General features: G+C 42.1%; 1 protein-coding gene across 1 annotated transcript in view; it reads left to right on the top strand.

Annotated features, from left to right (window-relative positions):
• The first annotated feature begins 1,124 nt into the window (after positions 1 to 1,124).
• The window catches only part of LOC140201790 (secreted frizzled-related protein 1-like), a 153,203-nt gene continuing 128,759 nt past the window's right edge, over positions 1,125 to 25,568 (top strand). The window contains exon 1 of the mRNA XM_072266480.1: positions 1,125 to 2,033. Within this exon, the coding sequence (XP_072122581.1) occupies positions 1,505 to 2,033 (529 nt within the window). The 5' untranslated portion in view covers positions 1,125 to 1,504. The remainder of the gene's footprint in view (positions 2,034 to 25,568) is intronic.

Below are 25,568 nucleotides of genomic sequence, written 5' to 3'. Positions count from 1 at the left end.
TTACACAGCCTCGGCAAAGAAGGAGGAGCATAAAGGTGAGGAATGTTGCCATTCATCAGATTCCTGGCAGTGGTACGATTTAATTGTGACTATTCTTTCAACCAATTAAGATCTGAATGTGATAGATAGTGTTTCATCCAAAACAGTGAACACATGCTTTTCAAACCATAAAGCACCATTAGCACAATTTTATTAACAAAGTCCAAAGTTCATTAGCCTTGTACCAAGAGATTGGTTAGACTATCCATACCTACATGTATAACCTTTACCAAGACAGTTGCGAAGGTGAAGTAAAGAGGGATTTATGTTTTCTAATTGCCTTCCTGGAATAAATCCTGCAACTCGTGTGTGTGTATGTATGTGTGTGTGTGTGTGCGTGTGTGTGTGTGTGTGTGTGCGTGTGTGTGCGCATGTGTTTGTGTGCATGTGCATGTGTGTGTGCGTTTGTGTGTGTGTGTGTGTGTGTGTGTGTGTGTGTGTGTGTGTGTGTGTGTATGTGTGGTGTGTGTGTGTGTGTGTGTGTGTGTGTGCCTGGGCACACACTTGTGAACAGTTTGAAAAGTTCTGTTGAGGTTTTGCCAGCAATAAATTTATGGGCTGATTCCTTATCCCTCTCTCCCAATTTCCCTGAGAGGGATGGGCATAACAATTGTAGTTTGAAAGGATCTCACATCAGGCCCAAGAGTCTGGGGGTGGGCTGTTTCTCTTTTGTTAAATTTATGAAATTGATCTAAAGCTGACAAGTAGGTCATTGGGCAAACACAAACAGGTCTTCAGGCAAGTTAAACTAAAATTCACAGAAACAATGCTACACATTTAAGAATCACTGCTGGCACACAAGAGTTTTCAGAAAGCACTTGGATTGTGATATATATATTTTTTTAACCACAATTGTTCCACACTAGCTCACTTTTCTTTTGAAGGATGAAATGAAAGCTTGAGAGCTGGGGTCGTGGACAAGAGGGGAGTGGGTGGTGAATAGTGGTGGGGTGGGGGAGGTGGGGTGCCTGTCATTTCACCTACAAAAAGCTGATTGGTAAATAAAAGCTGTAATTGACACTTCCAGAGGAGTGTAATAGGGGACGGCCACGGGCTGATTGGTTGGTCTGTGAGGCTCATAGTCCGTGATGAAGACAGAGGGCTGCACATTGAAAGCAGTGCAAGCCTGTGGCTAGAAGCTGGATGCTGACATCAGTGGAGCAAGCTTTATAAATCAGCATTCCTTATGCACATTTCAAGCACTGAAGACTGAAAGGTGAATTAAAAGTGGAAGAAAGTGTCTGGCTGGCCTGGATAATGAAAAAGCAGAGACAGGTACTGATATCTTCAAGGCTTTCCTGTTTCTAAAGCAGAGACGTATTAAAATCAAACAATCACTGCTGCTTTCTGTTAAAGACTGTTTCTCACAGATCAGAGATAAAGTCCAGCAGTGGTGGAAAGCAGAGAAAAGTAATATTGACACCTACGCACAGGGTTCTGCCAGTAACAAAGAAGCCAAAGGAAAATGGGCGAGAGAGGAATTTCAGGCAAAACTTGCTGGAACTTTTGCACTGTGCTTCTCACACTGAGCATGGGACTCTTTGCCTTCTGTGCTGCGATGGAGGAGGAAGAATCCAGTTGGCAAGCCGACAGCCGCGTTTACATCAAGCCCCCACACTGTGTGGACATTCCTTTCGCCATGAGGCTCTGCAACAATGTAGGCTACCACAAGATGAGTTTGCCCAACCTGCTGGACCACGAGACCATGGAAGAGGTGCAGCAGCAGGCCAGCAGCTGGGTGCCGCTGCTCAACAAGAACTGCCACCCCAACACACAGCTCTTTCTGTGCTCGCTCTACGCGCCCATCTGCCTGGACAGACCCATCTACCCATGCCGCTCACTCTGCGCAGCAGTCCGAGACGCCTGCACACCTGTCATGGAGTTCTTTGGCTTCCCGTGGCCTGATATGCTAAAGTGCGACAAGTTCCCCCTTGACAATGACTTGTGCATCGTCTTCCCAAATCCTAATTCCACCCTCTCCACAAGCTCGCAAGGTAACACTTGATCTTTTCACTGTCATCTGTCTCAGGTCCCAGATGTTAAAGCAGAAATGCTTGCTCTTCACAAAATTACTTGTAAATCCTGTAAGGGAAGGGGTAACTTTTAAGTGGAAACACAGAAATGACAGTATCTGGTAAAGATGCCACTTTACACCACCAGTGACTCAGATTCAACCCTGACTTCTGGTGCTGTCTCTGTGCAGTTTGCATGGTCTTCCTTCGACTGTGTGAGTTTCCTCTGGGTGCTCAGGCTTTCTGCCATGTCCCAAAGATGTGCGGGTTGGTACCTTGATTGGTGACTGCAAATTGCTCCCATTGTGGAGGTGAGTGGTAGAACCTGAGGGAAGTTGATGGGATGTGGGGAGAGGGAAAAGTGGGATGAATGCAGGATTAGAGTAAATGAGTGGTAATGGTCAGTACAGACCTGATGGGCCAAAGGGTCTGCATCTATTCTGTATCTCTATATGACTGTATGACTCTTTGATCTCTAAAGTTTCATCTGTTACTGGTGAAGTTTGTTTAAGAAGGAGTTCAGGGTGAACTTTTTTTTTGCCAAGTTTTCAAGTAGCCTGCTTACCAATTTTAAATTATGGATCTAAGGTCTGCTTACAAATACAAAAGGATATCCTAGAAGCTGTAAACCCAGGACAGACTCACAGTCTAGTGTGTGCTCCCAATTCTTTTTTCCTCCTTTAAATTCAGATATTTTGAAACTGTGCTAATGTGCTGTAAATTTCAGACAGTAGACAAAGTGTGAGGAAAGCTCAGCAGGAAAATTTTCACTGCCTTTTACCGAGATTGAAAGGGTTAGGGAGAGAGCTGGGGGAGTGGTTGCCCAGATACCAGTTCTGCCCTGAAATGGTTAACTGCTTTTCTGTAACACACAGAGAATTTTTTTCTGACGCAGAGTCTTGGCCCGAAACGTCGACTGTACCTCTTCCTAGAGATGCTGCCTGGCCTGCTGCGTTCACCAGCAACTTTGATGTGTGTTGCCAGAAATTTTTTTCTCTCTTTTTATCCTAGTACTTTTCAAAATGTCCATTCTATTTTGTCTGTTTCATTCAAAAAATTTGCTTCAGACATCTGGCTTGTCAGGGAGGGTACATCTCTGTCAGCTAAAATCAATGTGAGAGGTTAAGCTATTATTTTTGATGGGATGTGGAAAAGTTATAATGAGAACAGAGCTGTCAAATACTGGCCCCGCATGGTTTATGCAGCGTTATAGTTCTAAAAGAAAACATTAACCCTAGGTTTTCTTTAATAGTTTGTGCTACGAAACTTCCTCTCTCCCAGCTTCCGAGTATTGTATACTTCAGCTGTGAGATGGAAATCAAGCATTGTTTTCTGGTACGTTACCAGCTCCTCCACACCTCCCCCTCCCTTCTTTCTTGACAAAACCCTTAGGAAACAAAGATGTTCGATTCCATATTGTTCTTATTCGGATTCAGAGTAACTTGTATACCTGACAGAATCTGATGAGCCCAATCTTCAAAATGAAAGCCTGTGAACAGATGTCACACATGTTGGTCAGGAGAAAATCTGGCCACTTTTCCTGTTTGCCCTTTTTTTCCCTTGGTTGCTTAATAGAAGCCACAGTCTTCAAAGTGAGATGATCCATGCTACAGATGTTGCTGTCAATGCAGATTCTTCAGTGCTGCACTTCGCAACTTTCGTGCTAATGCCATATTTCATCAGAGATGCTTTAAGGGTGTTATTACAATGCTACTTTCAACCTAACCCAAGCAAATTAAAACTAGAAGTAATTAACTACAATTGTAGGTACTATATTTGCAGGAATTTCAAGATAGCAATGTCATCAAAGTTTTCACAGTCTGAAGCTTTTGATTACACTATTACTGTAGGACCTCTCCATATTATTCTGTTCATTCTCTGTGAATTGCATGGCTTTTATTTCTATGTTAGAGTTATGCTTGTTCTTAATTGGCAGCTGTCCATCACAGTTTTATCAAAGCAGGATTATATTCCCACTGCTTCCTATGTAGCATCATTACTGAAGCTTTTTATTGGCCTGTCACTTGTAGTCGTTTCCCTGGAAACGTGGCACACATTAAGTAGATCTGAAAGGAATTACATCGAGTGGATTTTATGAACTTCTTGAGACACAATGACTGGAGGTGTGATTTTCAGTTAGAGTGATAGTTGGGCCACATCAATGGCAAGGGAGAGAAACAGGCAAAGTTCTTGATCTTGACAGCAGTTGCTGCTTTTTGAGGAAGGGACATATCATCCTCTACACCATCTCCAATGCCCCTCCCTCCTCAAAAGCTCTGAGCACCCCAAAAGTTTAATCATGAGGTGATTTGCCAGAAAGCAGCAAATTCGTAGTCTCATAACAGTCCAAAGGTTTTGTTGCAGAAAGCAGAAAACTGTCAAAAGAGGAAAAAAACTTGAAATTATCTGCAATAATGAATTTTTGATTGAAATTCATTAACAACATGAATGGCTCTGGAATTGTTGCTCGTCAGCTCAGTCCCCCTACTGGGTTGTGGAAATAGTTAAACTGTTTAATATTTTCCCATTTTGTTCTAGCAATCATAGGACCCTGTTATGTCTTAAAGGGGAAATTGTTGTTTATTTTTGGTTGGCTAATATAACGAAGAGGCTCGGGTAATTTATTGGGCATTTGCAAAATACACAAATAAATGCTTGTTATTTTTGGCTTCTGAACACATACTGTCGAATAAGCACAGTTTTGTAGTTAGTATTCAATTACAAATCCAGCACCAGCTTTGTCACTAGCCCTCTCCTAAGGGCACAACCTCGTAAAGATATAGGTCCCTGGGTGCTAATCATATTTTATCTGGCCAAGTACCTTTAACATATAAACTCTGAAAATGAGGAAGTCAATTTTTCTGCCCTCCCTCATTTTCTACATCTCTTTTGTCATCTATATGACCTTAAATCCAACACCCGAACACATTGGCAATATCTCATAACACGTGGCTTTATTTGATGACATTGCTGGCAGTGTTGTGAGTTGTTAAAGTTGTCATCAACTCATGACATAAACTTGCAGATTAGCTGGTATACTGAAGAAACTCTATATCCGTCTCATTATCTGTTAGTGTTACAGCCGAAAGACTCGCTTTTCAAGTGGCACTGTTTAAAACTGTGAACGACTCTTTGGCTTCAGCAGCAGAACACTGGAAAAGCTGCACTTCGTCATGTGAATTAATGCCAGTCTAAACATAGCATTTAAATTTAACTAACAGGAAATCTCCTCATTTCAACAGAGGAGATTGTCTCTGGAGGTGATATGTATCATAAGCAGAGTGTCCTGACTAAGTATGCAATGGTGCAAACATTCATGCAATGGGAAGAATGCTGTATGTATTTATCAGAACGGACAGCCTGATTTCTGTAATGGTTTGTGTACATCATGTTTATCTTGACCAGATTTGGAACATGGATAAATAATTATTAACAGATTTGCATTTGTGTGTGTGAATGGCTATAAATTAAACAGGCAGAAAATTAAACTATTTATTGCCATGTGCTTGGTGGAGTGAAAGAAGAGGATTGTTGGATAGAGGTTCTCTTTGGGCAAAGTCAGTCAGAACATGTCTCCATAACTGAGCAATGCTTTGACAAGTGGATTTTCACAATTTTCCACACTAATCATTTCCAAGTTACCAAATGCAAAATATGCCATGGCCATGCAATTGGGCAGCATTTTATCAAACCATTTTTTAAACGTTTTGCACGGGAGTATTTCTGTTACAGCTGGAGTGGTAAATTTGCTTTCAGTGGCTGAAAATGGATGTAAAACAATAACTATTTTGAATTAAAGTGTCAATACACTAACAGTGTGCAACCGAATTTATATGAGTAGCATTTACTTTTTTAAAAAAAATAAGCATATTAATTGGAAAGGATTAGGATATTTTCAAAAGCAAACTTTGCTGAAGACCTTCTAAAAATATTTTTAAGTGTCCTTGGAACTATAAATCCAACCTTTGTTTATGTAGCTTTCTCAGAGTCTTTCAAAACAGCGCAATTACAGAGGAAATTCCTGGTGGTATTTTGCTCACCTCAGGTCAGTTTCGAGGGATAGATCTGCTTCTGGTAGCATGTTTGACAAAATGGTGCAAAAGATTGCAGAAAGTCAAGGTGGGCTGAACCAAATTCAGGCTTGAAATTTGGCAGTCTTTTGTAGTGGTTACATATGTTGGTTATGCATGCTGTAAGAAATGAGGAGAATCTTTACATTTGTTTTCATTATTTATGTATCTATTCAACAAAACTCAAATATGTTGTGGCAGATTATAATTGCACAGGCCCTGGTATGTTAATCTGTCTCATTCCTGGGCAGTCCAATTAGACCATAAGAATCAAGTTAGTATCGACATGCAAAATACACACACACAGTCTCTTACTGGCACAGACACACGGGGCACCACAGTAGCTAATACAACTCGGGGTGTTGGAGTTCAGAGTTCAATTCTGACATCATCTGTAATGTGTCTGTCCGTCCACCCCATGGAATGCGTAGGTTTCCTCCAGGTCCTCTGGTTTCCTCCCACAGTTCAAAGGTAGGATAATTGGTCATTGCAAATTGTCCCGTGATTAGTTTAGGGTTAAATCAGGAGTTTCGGGGGTTGCAGAGTGGTGTACCCCAATGGGCTGGAAAGGCCTATTCCATGCTCTGTCTCTAAGAAATAAATGAAATGAAATGAAATAAATGTTCACCCATTTTCACCTGGTCAGGAAATAGGCAACAGAAGTGGAGATTACATTTGAAATCCTCCCTGTGTATCCTAGGAGCATTGAGAGAAATGGCGCTTCTTTACTGGTTTAAATTATTTAACTCAGCATAAACCAATGATAAAACTTTGAACTACTTTGATCTGTGCAGTGCAGTTTCACACAGAACAGTTTCCATCTGAATACTGAAGTGCAATGGATTTTCTGTCTTCAGTTGTTATAGAATAAACTTGTTTATATGGTGTAAGATCTGTTCCAGGGTATTATATTGGGTCAATGGGCTTAATGCCAGAGCAATGAATTCCACAAGCAGCAAACTCCACACCAGGGCAGTGAGTTCTGTGTCTGGCTGGAGAGTGGGCTCAATGTGTAGTGAGATCCCTGCAAGGACAGTGAACTCACATCGAGCTTTGAGCACCATGTGAAAGCTAGGGATATGTGCCAGCAGAGTGAACTCCTAAAATAATCCCTGGCGAAAATTTACTGGGAAAGAAAAGGCAACGGACGCCAATTTTACTGGTTCTTCATCACACTGACCTTAGCCAACCTGCTCCTGATGCAGTTGTCCTTTCCCTAACATGAGTCGGCTCTGATCCAACTGGATACAGCCCCAGCTCGTCCAGCTTCCTGAACAAAATGAATTAGAATGGGGCACCAACCTCATTCAAAGCCAGTTATGGTCCTGCTCAAGTCCCAAACAATTGAGAACATGTTTAACTGCTGTGTTAAGCTTTGTTAAAGTTTCCACCGGAGGGAGCTACAGAAGTTTGGATATTGCTTTCTGAATGTTTAAACGCAAAAGTTAAAGGATTCAAAGTACATTATTATCGAAGTATGTATGTAGTATACAACCCTGAGATTCATCTTCTCCACAGACAGCCACAAAACAAAGAAAACCATGGAACCCATTCAAAGAAAGGCAACAAACCCCTGTGCAAAAAAAAAGAAATTGCACAAGCAGCAAAAAAGAGCAACAACCCCTACACGCGCACAAAAAGAAATCGCGCAAATGCAACAACAAAGAAAGACGAAAACACAGAAATCAAAACTCAAATCTAAAAGATCCATATTTCGTTCATCTCAGTCTTCATTAGTGCAATTCACAAACCACGGACACAGAACTTCGGTACCATCCTCTGACAGCATCGAGCGAGGGAGAGAGAGAGAGAGAGAGCGAGAGCTTTGGAACACAGGGATCTTCATTCGGAAGCAGTGAGTGAGAGAGCGAAACCCTCACATGCAGACACCTTCTTCTGACAGAACCGAGCGAGAGGCTGGTAGACAGTGCTGAGCACTTTTGCCTTGATGTTTCAATCTTCCTCAAAGCTTTCATTGGCGATATCAGTGAGAAGTGAAGTAAATCATGAGCTCACACCACAACTCTAAGCTTCTTGACCTCAAGGTTGCTCGCCTCCCAGAACCTTCTCAGAGACAGCAAAGCTCCAGATCGCTCAATCAGCCCAAAATCACAGCATTAAACTGTATATTGCATTCTCCAACAATACTAGAACTATGTTTAAAAGAAAAAGAAATGAAAGAAACAGTCCCTTGCACCATCTGAAGAATGTCGCCCATTGTAGCATTGTTCACTGGCACCTTCTTAGTGATGTAAGATGCTTGCTTGCTTCAATTTCCTTCTGAGATAAGAAGAATTTATTGTATTTACTGGCTTTTGAGCTTTGATACAACACACCAGTTGAAGCATGCATGTGTATGTGCCAAACTGCAGGCAGACACACGTGTAGGCAACATTTTCTCCTAATACAGACACGTATGATCACACACCCATACAAACACACATGAACACTTGTTCATCACGTGGACTTGTACACATGTATAGAGTCACAGATCATAGATTAATACAGCAAGAAAAACAGGCCCTTCGGCTCAACCTTCATGCTAACCACAGTGCCCATCATTTGCCCGCATTTGGCCCATATCCCTCTAAACCCATCTGACCTATGTACTTATCCAAATGCCTTTTGAAAGTTGTTATGGTACTTGGTTCAAACAGTTATTGTACTTTGCCTCAAACGTGGTTAAAAATGTTCAAATATACCACACATTCTCAGATACAATTAACGGAGATATTTATATTTATACAGAAGACAAGCACTCACATTCATAGTCAAACAAGCGCATGTACGCAAACACATCTTCAATGCATAATTTCCATGACATTCAAAGCTCTAAAAGAAATATTTGCTGTATTTGTTTTGTAATGTCTAAATGATCTATAAAATGGGTGGGAAGGGTCATTATATTCTTTTTAATTAAGAAAGCAGAGCTTTACAGCAATGTTACAGTGGCATTAAAGCTCTGTTTTTAATCACAGCATAGTGAGTAACTGCTCTGTTTGTCAACTGACCTGCTTTGAAGTTCACTAAACAATCTCATTGCTCAGTGATAGTCTGTAGCTTGGAATAAAACAGCTGTCGAAACGTGAAAGCCTGTAGTGGAAGGAGCAACGGTATAAGAATATGAAAGAATTTCTGATCGGAAGATTTAAGAAGATGTTGATTCGATTGTATTTTCACTGCAGCATTTTCAGCCTGTAGTCAGGGAAACTTTGGGAAACGGACCATGCTTGATGAATAGATCCGCTACCATGTTCTACACAGGCCAGCAGAAATTTGATGTCCCCTCCACCAAAAGGTTGCAAACACTGAGGAGAAGTGGAATTGCCCAGACAAAATAGGTTGATTAATGCTAGCCAAAAATATTGAGATATGGTGCAAAGGAAAGAAAATTACAGAGCAGCAGTGATTGAGCGGCTGGCTTCCTCCAGTGCTGATGTTGCTGTGTCCAGATGACCTTGGGAGCGACAGAGAGGTATACAAGGAAGAACGATGTAAGCTCTTCCATTGAGGATTAGGCAGACATTAGAATCTAAAAGAACCACAAAGTTCTATTGCACTGAAGTGTATCACTGTGGTAACTAGACTCTTTTCTAAAAGCATGTTGGGCAATCACCAGTGTTGTACAAGACACCAGTGAGGTCACCTTTGGAATGATGCTTTCACCTTTGATCACCCTGTTATAGAAACGATGCTTTTAAGCTGGAATGATTGCAGAGCAGATTTACAAGGATGTTCCGGGGACTTGACGGACAGGGGTTGGACAGATCGGAATACTTTTGGACGGAATGTCGGATAATGAGGGATGATCTTATAGGGATCTCAATGTGCACAGTCTTTTTCCCAGAGTTGGGAAATCAAGAACTAGAGGACGCAGATTTCAGTTGCAGGAGAAATCTTGGGGGTATTTTTTCTCAACCAGATAGTGGAACACACTGTTAGTAGAAGTGGTTGATGCAGGTAAATAAACATAATTGAAAAGGTATTTGGATAGGTACATGGATAGGAAATGTTTAGAGGGATATGGGCTGAAAGTAGACAAAATGGAGTAGATTAGAGAAGAATATTGGTAGGCATGCATGGAGCAGTTATGTAGAAGGGGCTGTTACTTTGTTGTAAGAGTTTATCACAAAACTCATTTCTTATGTTCCTTAATGGGGGGAGTATCGCAGTGGCAGAGGCTTCATCTGCTGTCCATTTCCTAATTGCTCTTGAGAACATCATGCTCTTGAACAGCTGCCATCCTTTGGATGAAGGTGCTCCCACAGTGGTTTTGTGGGATGGAGTTCCAAGGCTTGGACACAATTGCAATGAAGGACTCCCTCTGTATTTCTGAGTCAATAAGTTGTGTGACTGGGAAGGGAAGCTGCAGGCAGCAGTGTTCTCCTCCCATTGTTGCCCTTCCCTCTCCAGAAGGATGAGATCACAGCTTTGGGAGATGCAGTCAGATTACTCTTGGGGACTAATTTCATTGTAGGTAGCATTGGTTGCAACCACAGTGTACCAGTGCTGCAGGGAATGACACTGTGAACAGTGGAAAGGCTGCTTCTTCCTGAATGTCACTGTGAGTGTCCTCCCTCCTACAGAGTGCAAAAGAAGGAAGTGGTGAGAGGTTGAGAAAGGGAGCTTGGAGGGATATCAGTTAGTTGAAGGAATGTAGGAGATATCGTTGCTTTTCTTGACCACACAAGCTGCAGCATTTTCAGAATTTCTTTAAAAAGGCATCAATTGAACGAACCAGTCCTTAGGTGGCACTAATAGTCTGTGGTGGAAATCTTCGATTGCCCCTGTCTCTTGAACTGCCTGTGCTGAAGAGTCAGAATTGAAGCCATCAGGACAGAGAGTTGGAAAGCTGAATGCCTTCGCCCCAATGCAATTTTCCGCGTCACTTTTGGCAGATCTTTATGAAATTTTAAATCAACTTTAAAATAAATTAGTTCATCTGATATCACCTTCTGCTGCTGGAAACAATGTTAGCCCTGGAAGACAAATTGATTTGAATAGTGGTTGCAATTATATCCTAAAGACATCTTCAGAGTCAAGTACACAGAGAGGCATTTTCTACACATATCCTGTTCCCAATGCTCCTCTTAATCTTCATGAAACCAGCATGAGATTCTCTGCTAAACTTTATGCCTTGCCTTACGGTTCCTGGGAGACAACACAATAATCACCCTGGAGTTTCAGATTATTTTTAGGAGTTTTCTGCAGACTCTTGAGAAGGCCAATTAGAACAGTTTACTGCCCACTGATTGCCGATTCAAGACGATGTATTTAGTGTTGGAACTGACTGGTGCAAAAATAGCTTATAGATTCAAGAGTTGCACCTCCATTGGCGTCAGATCAAATCAAGGGATGCTGACTTTTGATGTCTAAATGTAAATGCTTTTGGAAACATTAGAGAATGCAGATGTTGGAATCTGGAGTAAAATAAATAAATAAGACTGCTACAGGAACTCAATGAATCAGCCAAAATCTGTGGAGAGAAATGGACAATTGACATTTTGTGGCAAGGTTCATTGCCTGGGTGAGTTCAGTTTAAATCAGATGCTAAATTTTAAGAGGAAATCAATGAATTTCTAAAGCAGTGATGATTGCACTGCTATTGTATTAAGTCTGGTACACACTTTTAAGTTCGTTGGTTTCATCAATTGTCTAATTGTACCAATAATTTCCCGTCCCTCCTCCCACCACGCCCACCATAAATTCTGACAGGAATTTGCTGCCAGGAAGTGTGGTTATTGTAGACTCAAAAGGATAAGTAACTTTCCTGAAAGATTGGGAAAGTTGGAATCTTTCAATAACTCACTCAAACATCCAGAGAGAAATAGCTTCTTTCCATATTCAGTTCCAGAACTTAAGTGGATAATGTCCTTAAATGCAGCAGTGATCATTTTCATGCATATTTGAAACACCCCATCTTGGCATCAGAACATGTTCTGACACAGAAAATCATTTCCTCAGTGGCAAGCTCAGCAAGGCTTAGTGAAGCAAAGGGATCCTGCCATGACAGTTCAGTAGGACAGGAGAACAGAATCGGAATCTGGTTAAATATCACTGGCATTTGGCAGTGATATGTCATGAAATTTGTTGCTTTGCGATGGCAGTACAGTGTATTAAAAAGAAAAACTTTAAAATACAAAAACACATTAAAATACTCAATATCATCATTAAATGCTGTGTCGTATGACGTAAGCGATCATGGTCTCATGACCATGATTATTCTTGGCAAATTTTTCTCCAGAAGTTGTTTGCCATTGTCTTCTGCTGGGTAGTGTCTTTACAAGATGGGTGACCCCAGCCAATATCAATACTCTTCAGAGATTGCCCGCCTGGCATCAGTGGTCACGTACCAGGACTCATATGCAACAGCTGCTCATACAACCATCCCATAGCTTCCACGTGATCCTGATCGGGGAGGATAAGCAGGTGCTACCCCTTGCCCGAGGGTGACCTGCAGCTTAGCAGAGGGAAGAAGTGCCTTAAACTTCCCTTGGTAGAGACATAGCTCCACCCATCCACCCAATATTATAAATTATAAGGAGAAATATACTTAAAAAAATAATAAAATAAGACATGCAAAAAGAGAGCAAAAATAGTGAGTAAGTGTTCATGTACTGGCTTATTGCCCATTCAGAAATCTGATAGTGGAGGGGAGAAATGGTTTCTAAAACAATGAGTATGTGTCTTCAGGCTCCCGTACCTTCTCTCTGATGGTAGCAATGAGAAGAGAGCAAGTCCTGGGTGATGGGGGTCCTTAGTGATAGATGCCACCTTCTTGAAGCATCACCTGTTGAAGTTGTCCTCGGTGCTGGGGAGGGTAGTTCACATGACAGAGCTGGATGAGTTTTTAACTTTATGTAGCTCCTTCCAGTCCTGTGCAGTGGCTCTTCCATAGCAGACAATCATTCAACCAGATAGAATATTTTCCACAGTACATCTGTAGAAATTTTTGGAGTCTTTGTATGCATACCAAGTCTCTTCAAATTCATAATGAAATATAGCTGCTGGCGTTCTTTCTTTGTAATTACATCAATACGTTCGAGTTTGAATCTGGCCAGCTCCTTGCATGCTTTCTATCCGTGCTGGGTTGAGTGTCGAGCTAGCAGCTTGGCAAAAAACAGTCGAATGCTAGGGGAACGGCAAAATTGCTGCCCGATGCGCCACAAGATGTGAAAGGGAACAACACATCAGTATGCTGGGCCCAGGACAGATCTCCAGAGATGTTGACATCCAGGAACTTAAAACTGCACGCCTTTTGCATTGCTGACCCCTCAGTGAGGACCGTTGTATGTTCCCTTGACTTCCCTTCCTGAAGTCCACAATAAATCCCTTGCTCTTACTCACACTGAGTGCAAGGTTGTTTTTAAGACACCAGTCGACAGATCTGTGACCTCTGTTCTATCTTGGAGGAAATTAGAGAAGTTAGATCAGAAGCTCTTCAGGGCATGATCATTTAGACAGGAATCAAAAGGTGTTCAAAGAGGGAAACCACTGTAGGAAGAAGCAAATGTATCTTCCGGAGGATGGAGGTAGAGGGGGATTGGATGTCCGTGATGAAAATTAGATATAGACACAAATGAAATGGAAATTGTTAAAAGAAACTTCAAAGGACATCAGAAGTATTGTGGATATACAGTAGCTGGGATGAAGACTTTCAAGGAGTCACTTATCAATTGGATATTCATTCTTCTGCCTGGCCTGCAACCTCACTTGCATGTGGGCAAGTAGTTCTGTGCACTGGGAGCAATCAATCCAGTGGAAGTTTGTAACAGGTATCAACTTTCCTTCCTTTCTAGTATGTCCCTATGTACTTAAGTGCTAGTCATAACTTTACAGGAATAAATGCAACAAACTCTTGTGGATGACATAACAAGATATAGTTTTGGGATAATGATTATAATGAGCAGGATAAGCAAGCAAGAGAAGAACAAATCTTTGAATACCATCACAGACTCTTATCAAAAGAGGGAGAGAGTCTCAACGGTGCTTTTAAAGGAGAACGCCTTTCCTACAAAGAATTAAATCAGAGCCTAGGCCTTTGCACATATTCGCCTTAAATAAATTTATAGCAACTATGTTGCAGCCACTCGTAATTTGTTGTGAATGTCACCCAGCATTATAGTATACCCTGTTGAAGCTTATGCCATTAACAAACACTTTCATGGAAATAAACTCACAATGAATTTATAAGTTAGTTTGTAAGATAGCTGATAGCAGAAAAGGCACATTAAGCCAGCTGCACAATCTTTCATTTCAGATAATGATTATAAACTACTCTAGCTGCAAGTTTGTGGTTAGTGATGACACGTGAATAATTGAGTTGGATTAAAGCCTTGTAAAAACGCATAGTTTTTTAGATCTACTATTTTTGCTTCTTACTTTGTCAACGGATGAAATGGCCTTGAAAGTTTGCAGTTATGTGGCATCATTCATAACTCTGGAATGTGCCAAAGCATTTGACAGACAGTGAAAACCTGATTTAGGAAAATTTCTTCTTGTTATCTGCAGCTACATCATAAGGAACATTCTCCATGGTAACCACAATACAGGTTTTCGGGTGAATCTGGGTGAGGCATTTTATCTACACCTGCCAAACTGTAAACAAATTAACTAACTAATCCAAGTGAGGCAAATGCGGATATTTACTGAACATTACATACAACACCTTTACTACACAGTTGGTGACAGGGAGGGAGAGTCACTGGTATTACAAACAACACCTTTACTGCATGATTAGTGACAAGGAGTCAAAGTCAAACAGTACAGAAATAGGCCCTTCAGCCCATCATCTGTGCCAACCAAGTTACTCCATTTGGTCTATATCCCTCTTGGCTTTTTCTAACCACATACCTGTCCAAGATATTTGCATGAAAAAGTCGCCCCCTCCGGTGCCTTAAAATCTTTCCTTTACACCCTAAATCTATGTCCTCTAGTTTTAGATTCAGTTACCCTTGGAAAAGACTATAACCAACCACCTTATCTTTGTCCCTCATTTTTTTAAATACTCTGCAAGGTCATATCTCAGCCTCCTAAGCTCCAGATAAAATAAGTCCCAGTCTATCTAAGCTCTCCTTATACCTCAAACTCTCAAGTCCCAGTAACGTTCTTGTGTAGCTTTTCTTCACCTTTTTCAGCTTGGAGACATATTTCCTATAGGAAGGCAACCAGAATTGCAAACAATGTTCCAAGTGTGGTCTCACCAGTGGCATGTACGATTATGTCCCTCCTCCTGTACACAGTGCTCTGTCTGACGAATGCAAGCTGCCAAACGTCTTCTTTCCCACTATGTCTATCTGTGTTGCACTTTCAGGGAACCATGCGCCTGTGTGCCTAGGTCAGCTGAAGAATATTCTGTGAGCACTTAGCCTATCAATTCCCTTCAAAACGTCAAACACAAGAAATTCTGCAGATGCTGGAAATCCATATTGAAGACCTGATGAATGGTCTTGGGCCCAAAACATTGACTCTTTATTCCTCTCCATAGATGCTGCCAGATCTGATGAGTTCCTCCAGCATTTTGTATGTGTTGCCTCTGAGAATCTTGTATGTTTGTTGAAAGTTACCTTTCATCCTTGCAGCTCCAAGGAGCACAGGACCACACTGTTCAATCTTTATAACACCTTTATCCAAGAAATCAACCAGTGAATTTTCTCCAATCCAAGTATACCCTTCTTAAAGAAGGCCACAACTGAAACTAGAGTCCTGAAAGTGGCACTGAACAGTTGTGAGAAGATTTGCATTTGCCCAGGTTGTATACTGCACCCTCTGTCCAATATTCCCTTTGCCCTCCTGATTACTTGTACCGACGTGCAAAGTTGTAATGGCTCTTGTACAGCCGCATTCTGTAGTTTCTTCCCTTTAAAAAAAAATCTGATGTTTTTATTCTTTCTACCAAATTAGATAACCCCAGGCTTCTTCATGTTAGAGTCAAACGGCCAAGTGGAACTTCATTAGTTGCAGATTGACGATCTTAAAACGACCCATTCATCCAAAAGCCCTTTCCTGTTGGCTTGCCAGTTCTCTACCCAAACAAATACGTTAAGTCCAATGCCATGAACTTTTATCTGGATCAGTAATGTGTTGTATCAACCATATTTTGATAGTCCAAGCACATAATCTGGTTCTCAACTCTCCATCCGATGAATTCAAATGCAACATCCCTTTCACAGAAACATATTTACACTTCCTGATTTGTTTCATATCTTGTAATTGCTGCTGCTTTACTAATTGGATTCCATCCTTTCTCTAATGCTAAATGCTTGACAAACTGACCAATAGTTTCCTGCATTCTACCTGACTCCCTCTTGAAAGGGAGTGTTTAATCCCTTCAGAGTCAGCTGGAATCACTACTGATCTCAGTGATCTTTTGACGACCATGACCAAAGCATCCGCTATCTAAGGCACCATGGTAGTGTAGTGGTTAGCATGATTATAGCTCGGGGCGTTCGGAGTTTGGAGTTTATTTCTGGCACTGTCTGTAATGAGTTTCTACATTATTCCTGTGACCGCGTGGGTTTTCTTAGGGTGCCCCAGTTTTCTCCCACAATGCAAAGATGTACCAGTTAGTAGGTTAATTTGCCATTGCAAATTGTCCTGTGATTATGCTAGGGTTAAGTAAGTGGATTGTTGGGTGGTGTGGTTCATTTGGGCCAAAAGGGCCTGTTCCATGCTGTATCTCGAAATAAATAAATAAATAAACAAACAAACAAATCTCTCCATCTATTTCTTGTGGGACCTTAAGTTGCAGGCTGTCACTTCAGGAGATGCCTGCTTTCAGTCCCATTTGTTTAACCTTTACCTTTCCTTGAATCATAATGATTTCTGTTTCTCTTTCTTTTTAACCCTGGATTACTGACTACGTATTATAGGTTTCCAGTTTGGTTGCCAGCCGCTCGACCACAGTTTTCGTTGGGGCACCGGACGCCCGGGGAGGTTCGGCGGGGAGCTGGCGCTCAGCCAGGGGCTGTGGTCGAGTGGTCGGCGACTTGAGCTAGCTCCCCCACCAGACTTAGTCTGGTGAGGACGGTGTGAGGACACCCAGCAGGACTGAAAAAAAAACAAGACCTGACAAAGGGTGGATGAGCTCCTTGTGAGCCAACGGCCATCTTCCGTGGAAGAGATTAAAGCCTCACCACGTATCTATGAATCATATGCTATGCACCTAGTTAGAAGAGACATGATGAACTTGGGCGCTGCACCGTGCGCCTGGACCTGCCCAAGGCTTCCGCCTAAGGAAGGCCTGAGCTCGAAGAAGCGGCCGCGGCTGGAGGCCGACATGGCCTCGGGCTCGAGTTCGGCGGGGGCAGTGCCAAGGCGGCCAGCGAGAACAAACTGTAGGAGAGCTGTACTCGGTGCTGTCGCAAGATTGAAGAAGATGGAGGTGCATAGCCGAAACCCTGGATTCAGGATGGCACCCACTGACTGACTGATTATAGGAATGCTTTGAGTGTCTTCTTCTGTGAAGTCAGATGCAAGTCAGATAGATTGCTTTTTGCCATTCCCTCATTTCTTATTATTAACTCCCTAGTCTCATTCTCCAAAAACTAACATTCATTGTTAAAAATATTTTGACAGACTCTCTTCCTTCATTTGAAAATAAAAGGAGCACATTAAAATTTCCAAAGCATGCAGGAATAATGAGCAGTCAACACTGAAAACAGAGTAAGCAGGCCAGCAGATGCATGCAAATTGCTCAGCAATGTAACAAATTGTGATCTGAAAGAAATATCACTATATTTGTGTTCCATCTTTCACGCACCCGCAGCCACCCAGAGACGAATTATATTTGAGTGCAGTCACAGAGTAGATGGGATGGCCTTTCAGCTTCGAGTAAGATTACATTGTGAAGTTCACCGATGACACGATAGTGCTGGGGCTCATCAACAACAATGAGGAGACGGCCTACAGAGAAGAGGTGGAAGAAATCGAAGCCTGGTGCCAGGCAAATAACCTCCTTCTCAATGTCAATATGACAAAAGAGATGGTTATTGACTTCAGGAGAAGTTGCACAACGCACACCCCTCTTTCAATCAGCAGTACAGCAGTAGAAACTGCAAGCAGTTTCAAACTCTTGGGAATGCACATCTCACGAAACCTCTCATGGTCCCAGAATATATTATACAATACACAATCTAGAAAACTTATCAATGCCTTTACTTTCTGAGGGGGCCAAAGAAGACTGGACAATGCACATCTATACCCACATCATTTTACTGTTGCGCAGTGGAGGACATTCTAACAAGCTGTATCATTGCTTGGTACGGAAACCACACAGCAGCAGACAGGAAAGCTGTACAGTGGGTAGTCAAATCTGCCCAATACATCACCAGCACCAGCCGTCCTGCTATCAAGGACATATATACAGAAAGGTGCCAGAAAAGGGCCAATAACATCATGAAGGATACCACTGACACTGTTCATGGTCTATTTGTCTCATTTCCATCAGGGAGGAGGCTATGTAGCATTCACACCTGGACCACCAGACTCAAGGCAGTTTCTTTGTCCAAGCAGAAAGAGTGACCAACACCTCCACCCACTACCCCAACCCTCCATAACCCCAACCACCAATACTTCATCATTTCCTGTGTGTGCTGGAAATCACAGTAAAGAATGTTGAATCTTGAACAAGCTGGAGTTCAGGTGGCACCTCTCTCAAGGTCTGGAGGAGGTCCGCTGTGTAAATCTCACTCCAAAGGTTTGGCTGATATCCCAGTAACATAATGAGAGAGATAGACCTTCAAAGATGAGATCTAAAACAAGGGTTGCACAGCATATTATCTGCTAGATCTTATATTTGCTCTGAGGGACCTTGCTACATAAAATTTACAATGTATATTTGCATGTTGCAGTGATTATAGATCAGTAGTTATCTATTTGTGAAAAAAACAGGCTCAGACCCCATATTCCTAACTGCTCTATCCCAGACAGTTGTAGTTGTTAAATATGGTTACATTCAAGATTCATAGATTTCTGGGAGCTAAGGATTAGACTAGACGGACATAGGATGTCCATGGTATTATTGAACAGAAGAGAGACTAACTGATATCTGCTCTTCATCAGAGGCGCAAATTCACTCAGGTTATCAGGGGCTGTGCAAACTGCATGCTGTGTTGGTAAATACAGTAGCACGCAAAAATCATAGGCACATATATAAAGATAGGGTACCTAAGATATTCGCACAGTACTCTATTTGTCAACATGGAGCGGAGAGTGAGTTTGTAATTATGGGAGCGCAAAGGAGGTTGGGAATGGCGAGGGTGGAGCACCACAGGAGGGGTGCGAGATAGGTGGCAGTGAGGAAGTGACGGGGCGAGGGGTGGCTTGGGTTCAGACTCACCTAGCCTGAGACACTAGACAAGGTCATTTGGTTCCAAACAATTGGTTTATTGATAATTACAGAATGTCTGTCTGGTGATTCCCACTTCCCTCCCCTCTCCCTTCCCCCTTTCCCAACAATGAATCCTCTTTCCCTGCCCCCTTCGTACTCTCGGTCCACAAAAGACACCCATATCAGAATCAGGTTTATCATTACTCACATATGTCATGAAATTTGTTGATTTTTCTTTTGCGGCAATGTACAGTGCAATACATAAAATTACTACAGTACTGTTCAAAAGTCTTAGGCACCCTAGTGATATATACATGCCTAAGACCTTTGCACAGTACTGTATATCGTGTAGAGGATGGCATGATATGAGAGTGGTTCAGGCATATGGTAGAAGTTGGTAAGGTTGATGTAATTAAGCTACCATCTGTAAAAGGGGAAACTGCTCCATTGCTCGTTCATAACATTTCCAATAATCACTAGGAATCTCTGTGGGAGCTTCCCGTAAACATCTGGTGGGGGGTTGTTGAGCCAACACGTTTGTCATGATTCTTCCTATTGGGAAGAGGCTGAATATTTCTCGACCTTATGGTGGAAATCTGTGTTTCAGATTCTCTCTGATGTATCCTGCTAATTACCAGTGCTTAATTGAGAGCAACAGTCATTTCTTACCATCACTGTGAAGCAATAACATCCCTCAATTTGCTGGTGCAGTTTACAATGTAAAGTGCTGCTACTCCATCCACATTCATCTCATGACTAGTGCACTGTAGCTGCAGTATCTGCCATGGACATGCCCAGGCTACTCCGACAGTGCCTTCCAAACTCATGGTCTCTACCACCATGAAGCCAAGATGTTCATGTAGGGAGAATGCTATGGATTCTCCTCCAAAATACACCCCCCACCCAGTGGTAGAAATACGAGGGGTGATCGATAAGTTTGTGGCCTAAGGTAGAAGGAGTCAACTTTAGAAAACCTAGCACATTTATTTTTCAACATAGTCCCCTCCTACATTTACATACTTAGTCCAGCGGTCGTGGAGCATATGGATCTTGAACCTCCAGAAAGTGTCCACAGCAGGGGTGATTGATAAGTTCATGGTCTAAGGTAGAAGGAGATGAGTTATACGGCTCTCGTTACATGCACATGCAGTTCAACTCTTTGAGCGATTATGCAGAAAGTTTGAAGTTAATAACTCATCAGGGGTGATTGATAAGTTTGTGGCCTACGGTAGAAGGAGATGCATTATTAACTTCAAACTTTCTGCCTTTTCACTCAAAGAATTGAACTGCATGTGCAGGTAATGAGAGCTGTATAACTCATGTCCTTCTACCTTAAGCCACGAACCTATCAATCACCCCTCCTATATCACCATGGCTTTGCAGTTCCTGCGCCTAAGTCCTGCTGCTCCCTCTCCAGCAGCACTTTGAGGGCACCTTCAGCACACAGAATGTATGAGTTCAAGAAGGCAGTTCACCATGATCTTCTCAAGAACTGTCAGGGATGGGCAATAAATGCTGGTCTTGCAAGCAATGTCCAGGTTCTGAGAAATAACTACATATATGCAGTATAAATAGTAACACTGCAGTTCCCCCAACCTGCATGAATCATTTTGCAATTCTGGATATTTTTCTTCTATAAAACAAAATGATGGATCAGTCAACATAAGGAATTTAACTTCCAATCCCAGGATATTCCCAGAACTCTATTCTGCCCAGCAATACTGTAAGACCTCCCTGAATTATTTGATTCAAAAAGGAAATCCAGATTTGATAAAATAGTCTCCAGCCCATTTAGGCTAGTCCACCAGGAAGTGATTTAATTCAAAGGTTTCCCTTTTCTAAGTGCTTGTTTTGGTGGTCTGTCTCCTGGCTTAGGTTTGCTTTTGAATTGGTTTGGAGCAGAAATCATTGGATGGCTGATTAGAAACAGGTGTAAGTGTCCTCTGGTGGATCTGGGAAAGGGCGGGAAAGCATCCAAGAACATTCACTGAGCTGGGAATAAGGGGCATCATCCTATCCAGTTCCTCTTAAGAATCAACAAGCTTCTAATCTAAGTTTGCCACAGGAAAGCTGCAGCTAGTGATGCATTAACATTATGTATCTCGTTCATAAGCCCCTTCTGAGGTACTGTTGTGTTCTTGAGCCCTTAATCTGATCTCTTCCATTGTTGTCTCCTCAGCATTTCTTTTTGCACTACCTCAGTTTGCTCTACAATAAGCTCCACTAATTCACTGCTTTTTCACTCATAAAACACCACTGCCAGTAAGGAGTTTGTACGTTCTACCCGTGACTGCATGGGTGTCCTCCGGGTAGTCTGGTTTCCTCTTACAGTCTAAAGATGTACTGGTTTGTTGGTTGGTTAATTAGATGGTGGTGAATTTGTTTCCACATTTAGCTGTGGTGGCCAGATCCTTGGGTGTATTTAAGGCAGAGATAGATAGGCTCTTGATTGGACATGGCATCAAGGGTTACAAGGAGAATGTCATGGTTCCATTTGGCTGTTCCCCTTTAATGCTCCTTTCTCCCTGATTATGCCCTAATTTCAGCCATTAGATTTCCAGTTGCTGCTAGTTTACTTAATTATGGTACACCTGGTTTGCATCAGAGACTGTGACATAATTACGATGGTGTCACTACATAGGTTGCCAGTTTGTTGGTCCATTCTCATGTAATACTTCGTTCTCTCGTCGGCTTAGAACAGTCAGTTCTAAGTTTAGTTCCAAGTTCAGCTCTAGTTTCCAGATAGTCCCTGTAAATCCCGTCTCCTTGTCAAGATTCCTCCGGGTTGCTGTTCTACGTCTACGCCAGCATCCCCAACTCTGTCAACGTGCCGGTGTCCTGCACTTGGGCTCTCCTCAGTCGCCCCGTGCAACAGAGAAGGCTGGGAACTGGAGTTGAAGAGGAGATAGAGAAAAATGATCAGCCACGATTGAATGGTGGAGCAAACTCGATGGGCCGGATGGCCTAATTCTGCTCCTATGTCTTATGGTCTTACTTGGTCATTGTAAGTTGTTCCGTGATCAGGCTAAGATTAAATTGGAGGACTGATGGACAGTGCAGCTTGAAGGGCCAGAAGGGCCTGTTCTGTGTTGTATCTCAATAAAATAATAAACAAACAAACAAACAAATAAATAATTACTAGGTATACTGCATACTTTGCGAGCTTCTCATGAGTACAGGATTTCAATGCACCCTTGTGTACATGACTATGTTCTAAACTGCAATCTGAAATCTAAAATCCTGCTAAAAACACAATGTTAAATAAAAACAATCTGCATGAAATGCTCACTACAGGCTAGAGGCCTCCAGATTCGGTCCCTCCTCTCTGCTGAGTTCGTCAAGGGCCACACGGGTCCTATTTGGTCTGTCGCTGAGGGAATAGGAAGTAACTGCAGAGGGTGACTTAGTCAAGAATCTTCCTTCTTTGTAGACGCAAGTGGGGTAACACGCCTTTGAAAGAGAGACCCGATCTTCACTTCTGATGACAAGGACAGTCAAAAGAAGTTAAGGATCTCCTGTCCTACCCCCCCCCATGGATACAATGAATGAACTATCTATTACCAGAAGCTATCCGATATCTACTTGCGATGCATCTTATTGCTTTCATGCCTGTGAAATTGATGAGATTCGCATGATACCTGCTCTAGACTATCCGTAGTGGGGGGAGGACACAGTTATGATTTTTGGTGGGAAGAGTTAAGCAACCGCATGGATTAACTTGAAATTCACTGCAACATTATCTCTCAGAGCAACCAATAATTCCAAGAAATATCAACTGAAAGTCTCATAGTTTTTTAAAAATTTTGTTTAAAATCCACTTCATTTTATGCGATTTAAAAAGGGTGCTCATTCTGGGAGAAGTATTCCAAAGCTGCTTGAAAAAGCAGGTGAAGCAAAAGGCGATATAAAAGCTGCTTGCCTTTTCCATCATTTGACAAAGGCATTGAAATCTCCCTGAGGGTAGAGTGGGGGGAAAAATGCTGAAGCAGGTTTTACTTTCTTCACTGTGAAATTAAGCATGACAAGTAAAACAAACAGCAGTGGGCAGCGAGAGGCTAGGGTCCACTGTATCAGTGTGTGACGTAAATAGCTCTGAGCAGTGTCTGTCAGGGAAATTGCAATCCAACACACCAGCACAATCAATCTTTCACTACTCACCAGCTGATGGAATCCTTACTACGCTTTGCATGAAACACCTGTGTATACAATTCGCTTTATTCTCCCAAACTTTGTGTTACTGCAGGATCCAGGATTCTGCAGTTGGTGCTGTATAGCACTAAAATCAAGAATCCTGCCCCGAGCTTATCAACTTGCTGAAATTCTCCGCTGCTTAACAGTTACTTCTTAAAGCAAAATGCAGCTCAACCTGGAAATCGCAAATAAAAACAGAGAAAGGGGCAAATTCACAGCATGTCAGGCAGTAGCTATAGAGAGGGAAAGTGAGATTAGTGTGCACCATGGTGCACTGTGCAGCTGCAGAAACTTGGGTTCATTTGTGACCTTAGCAATCCATGACTGCAGGCATTTCTCCTGGGTGCACCGAATTACTCTCTCATCTCAAAGGTGTACAGATTGGTAGGTTAACTGGCCATTGGAAATTGCTTGTGGTGTGCAGGTGAATGGTCGAATCTGGGAAAGATAATGATAATATAGTGAAAATTTAAAAGAAGAGACTAATGTAGGATTGGCATTAATGTTGGTTGATGGTCAATAGGAAATCATTGGACAGAAGAGGGAAGGGTCTCGGCCCGAAGCGTTGACTGTTCGTTTCCACGGATGCTGCCTGACCTACTGAGTTCCTCCAGCATGTTGTTTGCATTGATTGGACAGAAGAGCCTGTTTCCGGAATGTAACTCTCCTATGATCCTCTGACTCTATGGTTGATCATGCAGTTCATGTCTTTCATCATGGGCTTGAATATGTCAAAGCTCTTCTTATTGATTTCCCAGTTCCATCTCTGTAAATTTGGTCATCTGACAATCTTTTGCCCGTGCGCTAACTCGCACTTTCCCTTCTGTCTAACATGCTTGTCCACACTCTCCCATGCTAAGCCCTGCTTGGAAAGCACCTTCATTTCAAGGTTATTATTCTTGATTTCAAACCCTTCTTTTTAAGTCTGAAACCTCCTCCAGCCCTGCGGCCCATCCAAGTACCTGCATTGCTCCAATAATGGCCTCTGTTCATTCATCCTGCAGCCTTGGAAAATCTCTCACCTTCCAAACTCTCTTTCCCTTTCATAAATTCATTAAACTGACCAACTTGCCCTCATATCTTCCTTAGTGGTTCAGTGTCTTGTTTTGCTTAATAATGCACCTTAGTGATGTTCTACTATTACAGAAATGCAACCTGTTGCCATTTGCCCAGTGTATAAAAGCAGCTCTTCAGTGGAGAGAACTCATACCTTTAAATTCGGAAGCTGAAGAGTCAATAAAATCCAGTGACAGTGTGCTAGATTGCTGGAGATGCACGGAACATTAAGCCAAGCCCAATTTTTCATCACTTCTTTCATCGTTCATGGGTTTTGTTTACCCCTGAACATGAGTGCTTGCTCCTGGCTTATTGCTTGCTTTTTATGGCCTTTGTGAAGATGGCAATTAAAACCAGGCATGAAACATTGTGTGGAGTTTACCCATTCTCCCTGTGACTGTCAGGTTTTCTCCATGTGCTCAAGTTTCCTCCCACATCTTGAACACATGTGTGCTGGGAAGCTAATTGGCCGCTGTAAATTGCCTAGTTATGTAGATATGCGGTAGAATCTGGGCAGTAGTTTATGGGAAAATGAAAAGAATAAAAGGGTTAGAGTAAATTAAGTATATCTGGTAAAAAGGTATTTATAATCAGTCAAACTCAGTAGGTCAAGGGACTGTTTCCATGCTACTGCTCTCTATGATCCTAATGTTATCATTACCATTCCTTCTGATAGCAACTGTGTCAATAAAGTTGTACTGCAGGACCCAGGTATGGTAATAAGGCATTGTCTAGGTCCTATCAGCCTCTAAACAGCATGAGCATCGGTCGCCCCTCCCTGAACAGAACTTAATTGCATATTATGTATCCTTGCGTTATCACCCAGTGAATTCATTACTAAAGCACACCCATGGACAACAGCCACCTTTT

This window comes from Mobula birostris, chromosome 8, assembly GCF_030028105.1.
Source record: "Mobula birostris isolate sMobBir1 chromosome 8, sMobBir1.hap1, whole genome shotgun sequence".
NCBI classification, from domain to species: Eukaryota; Metazoa; Chordata; class Chondrichthyes; order Myliobatiformes; family Myliobatidae; genus Mobula; species Mobula birostris.
This window is presented reverse-complemented; position numbering and strand designations above follow the sequence as displayed.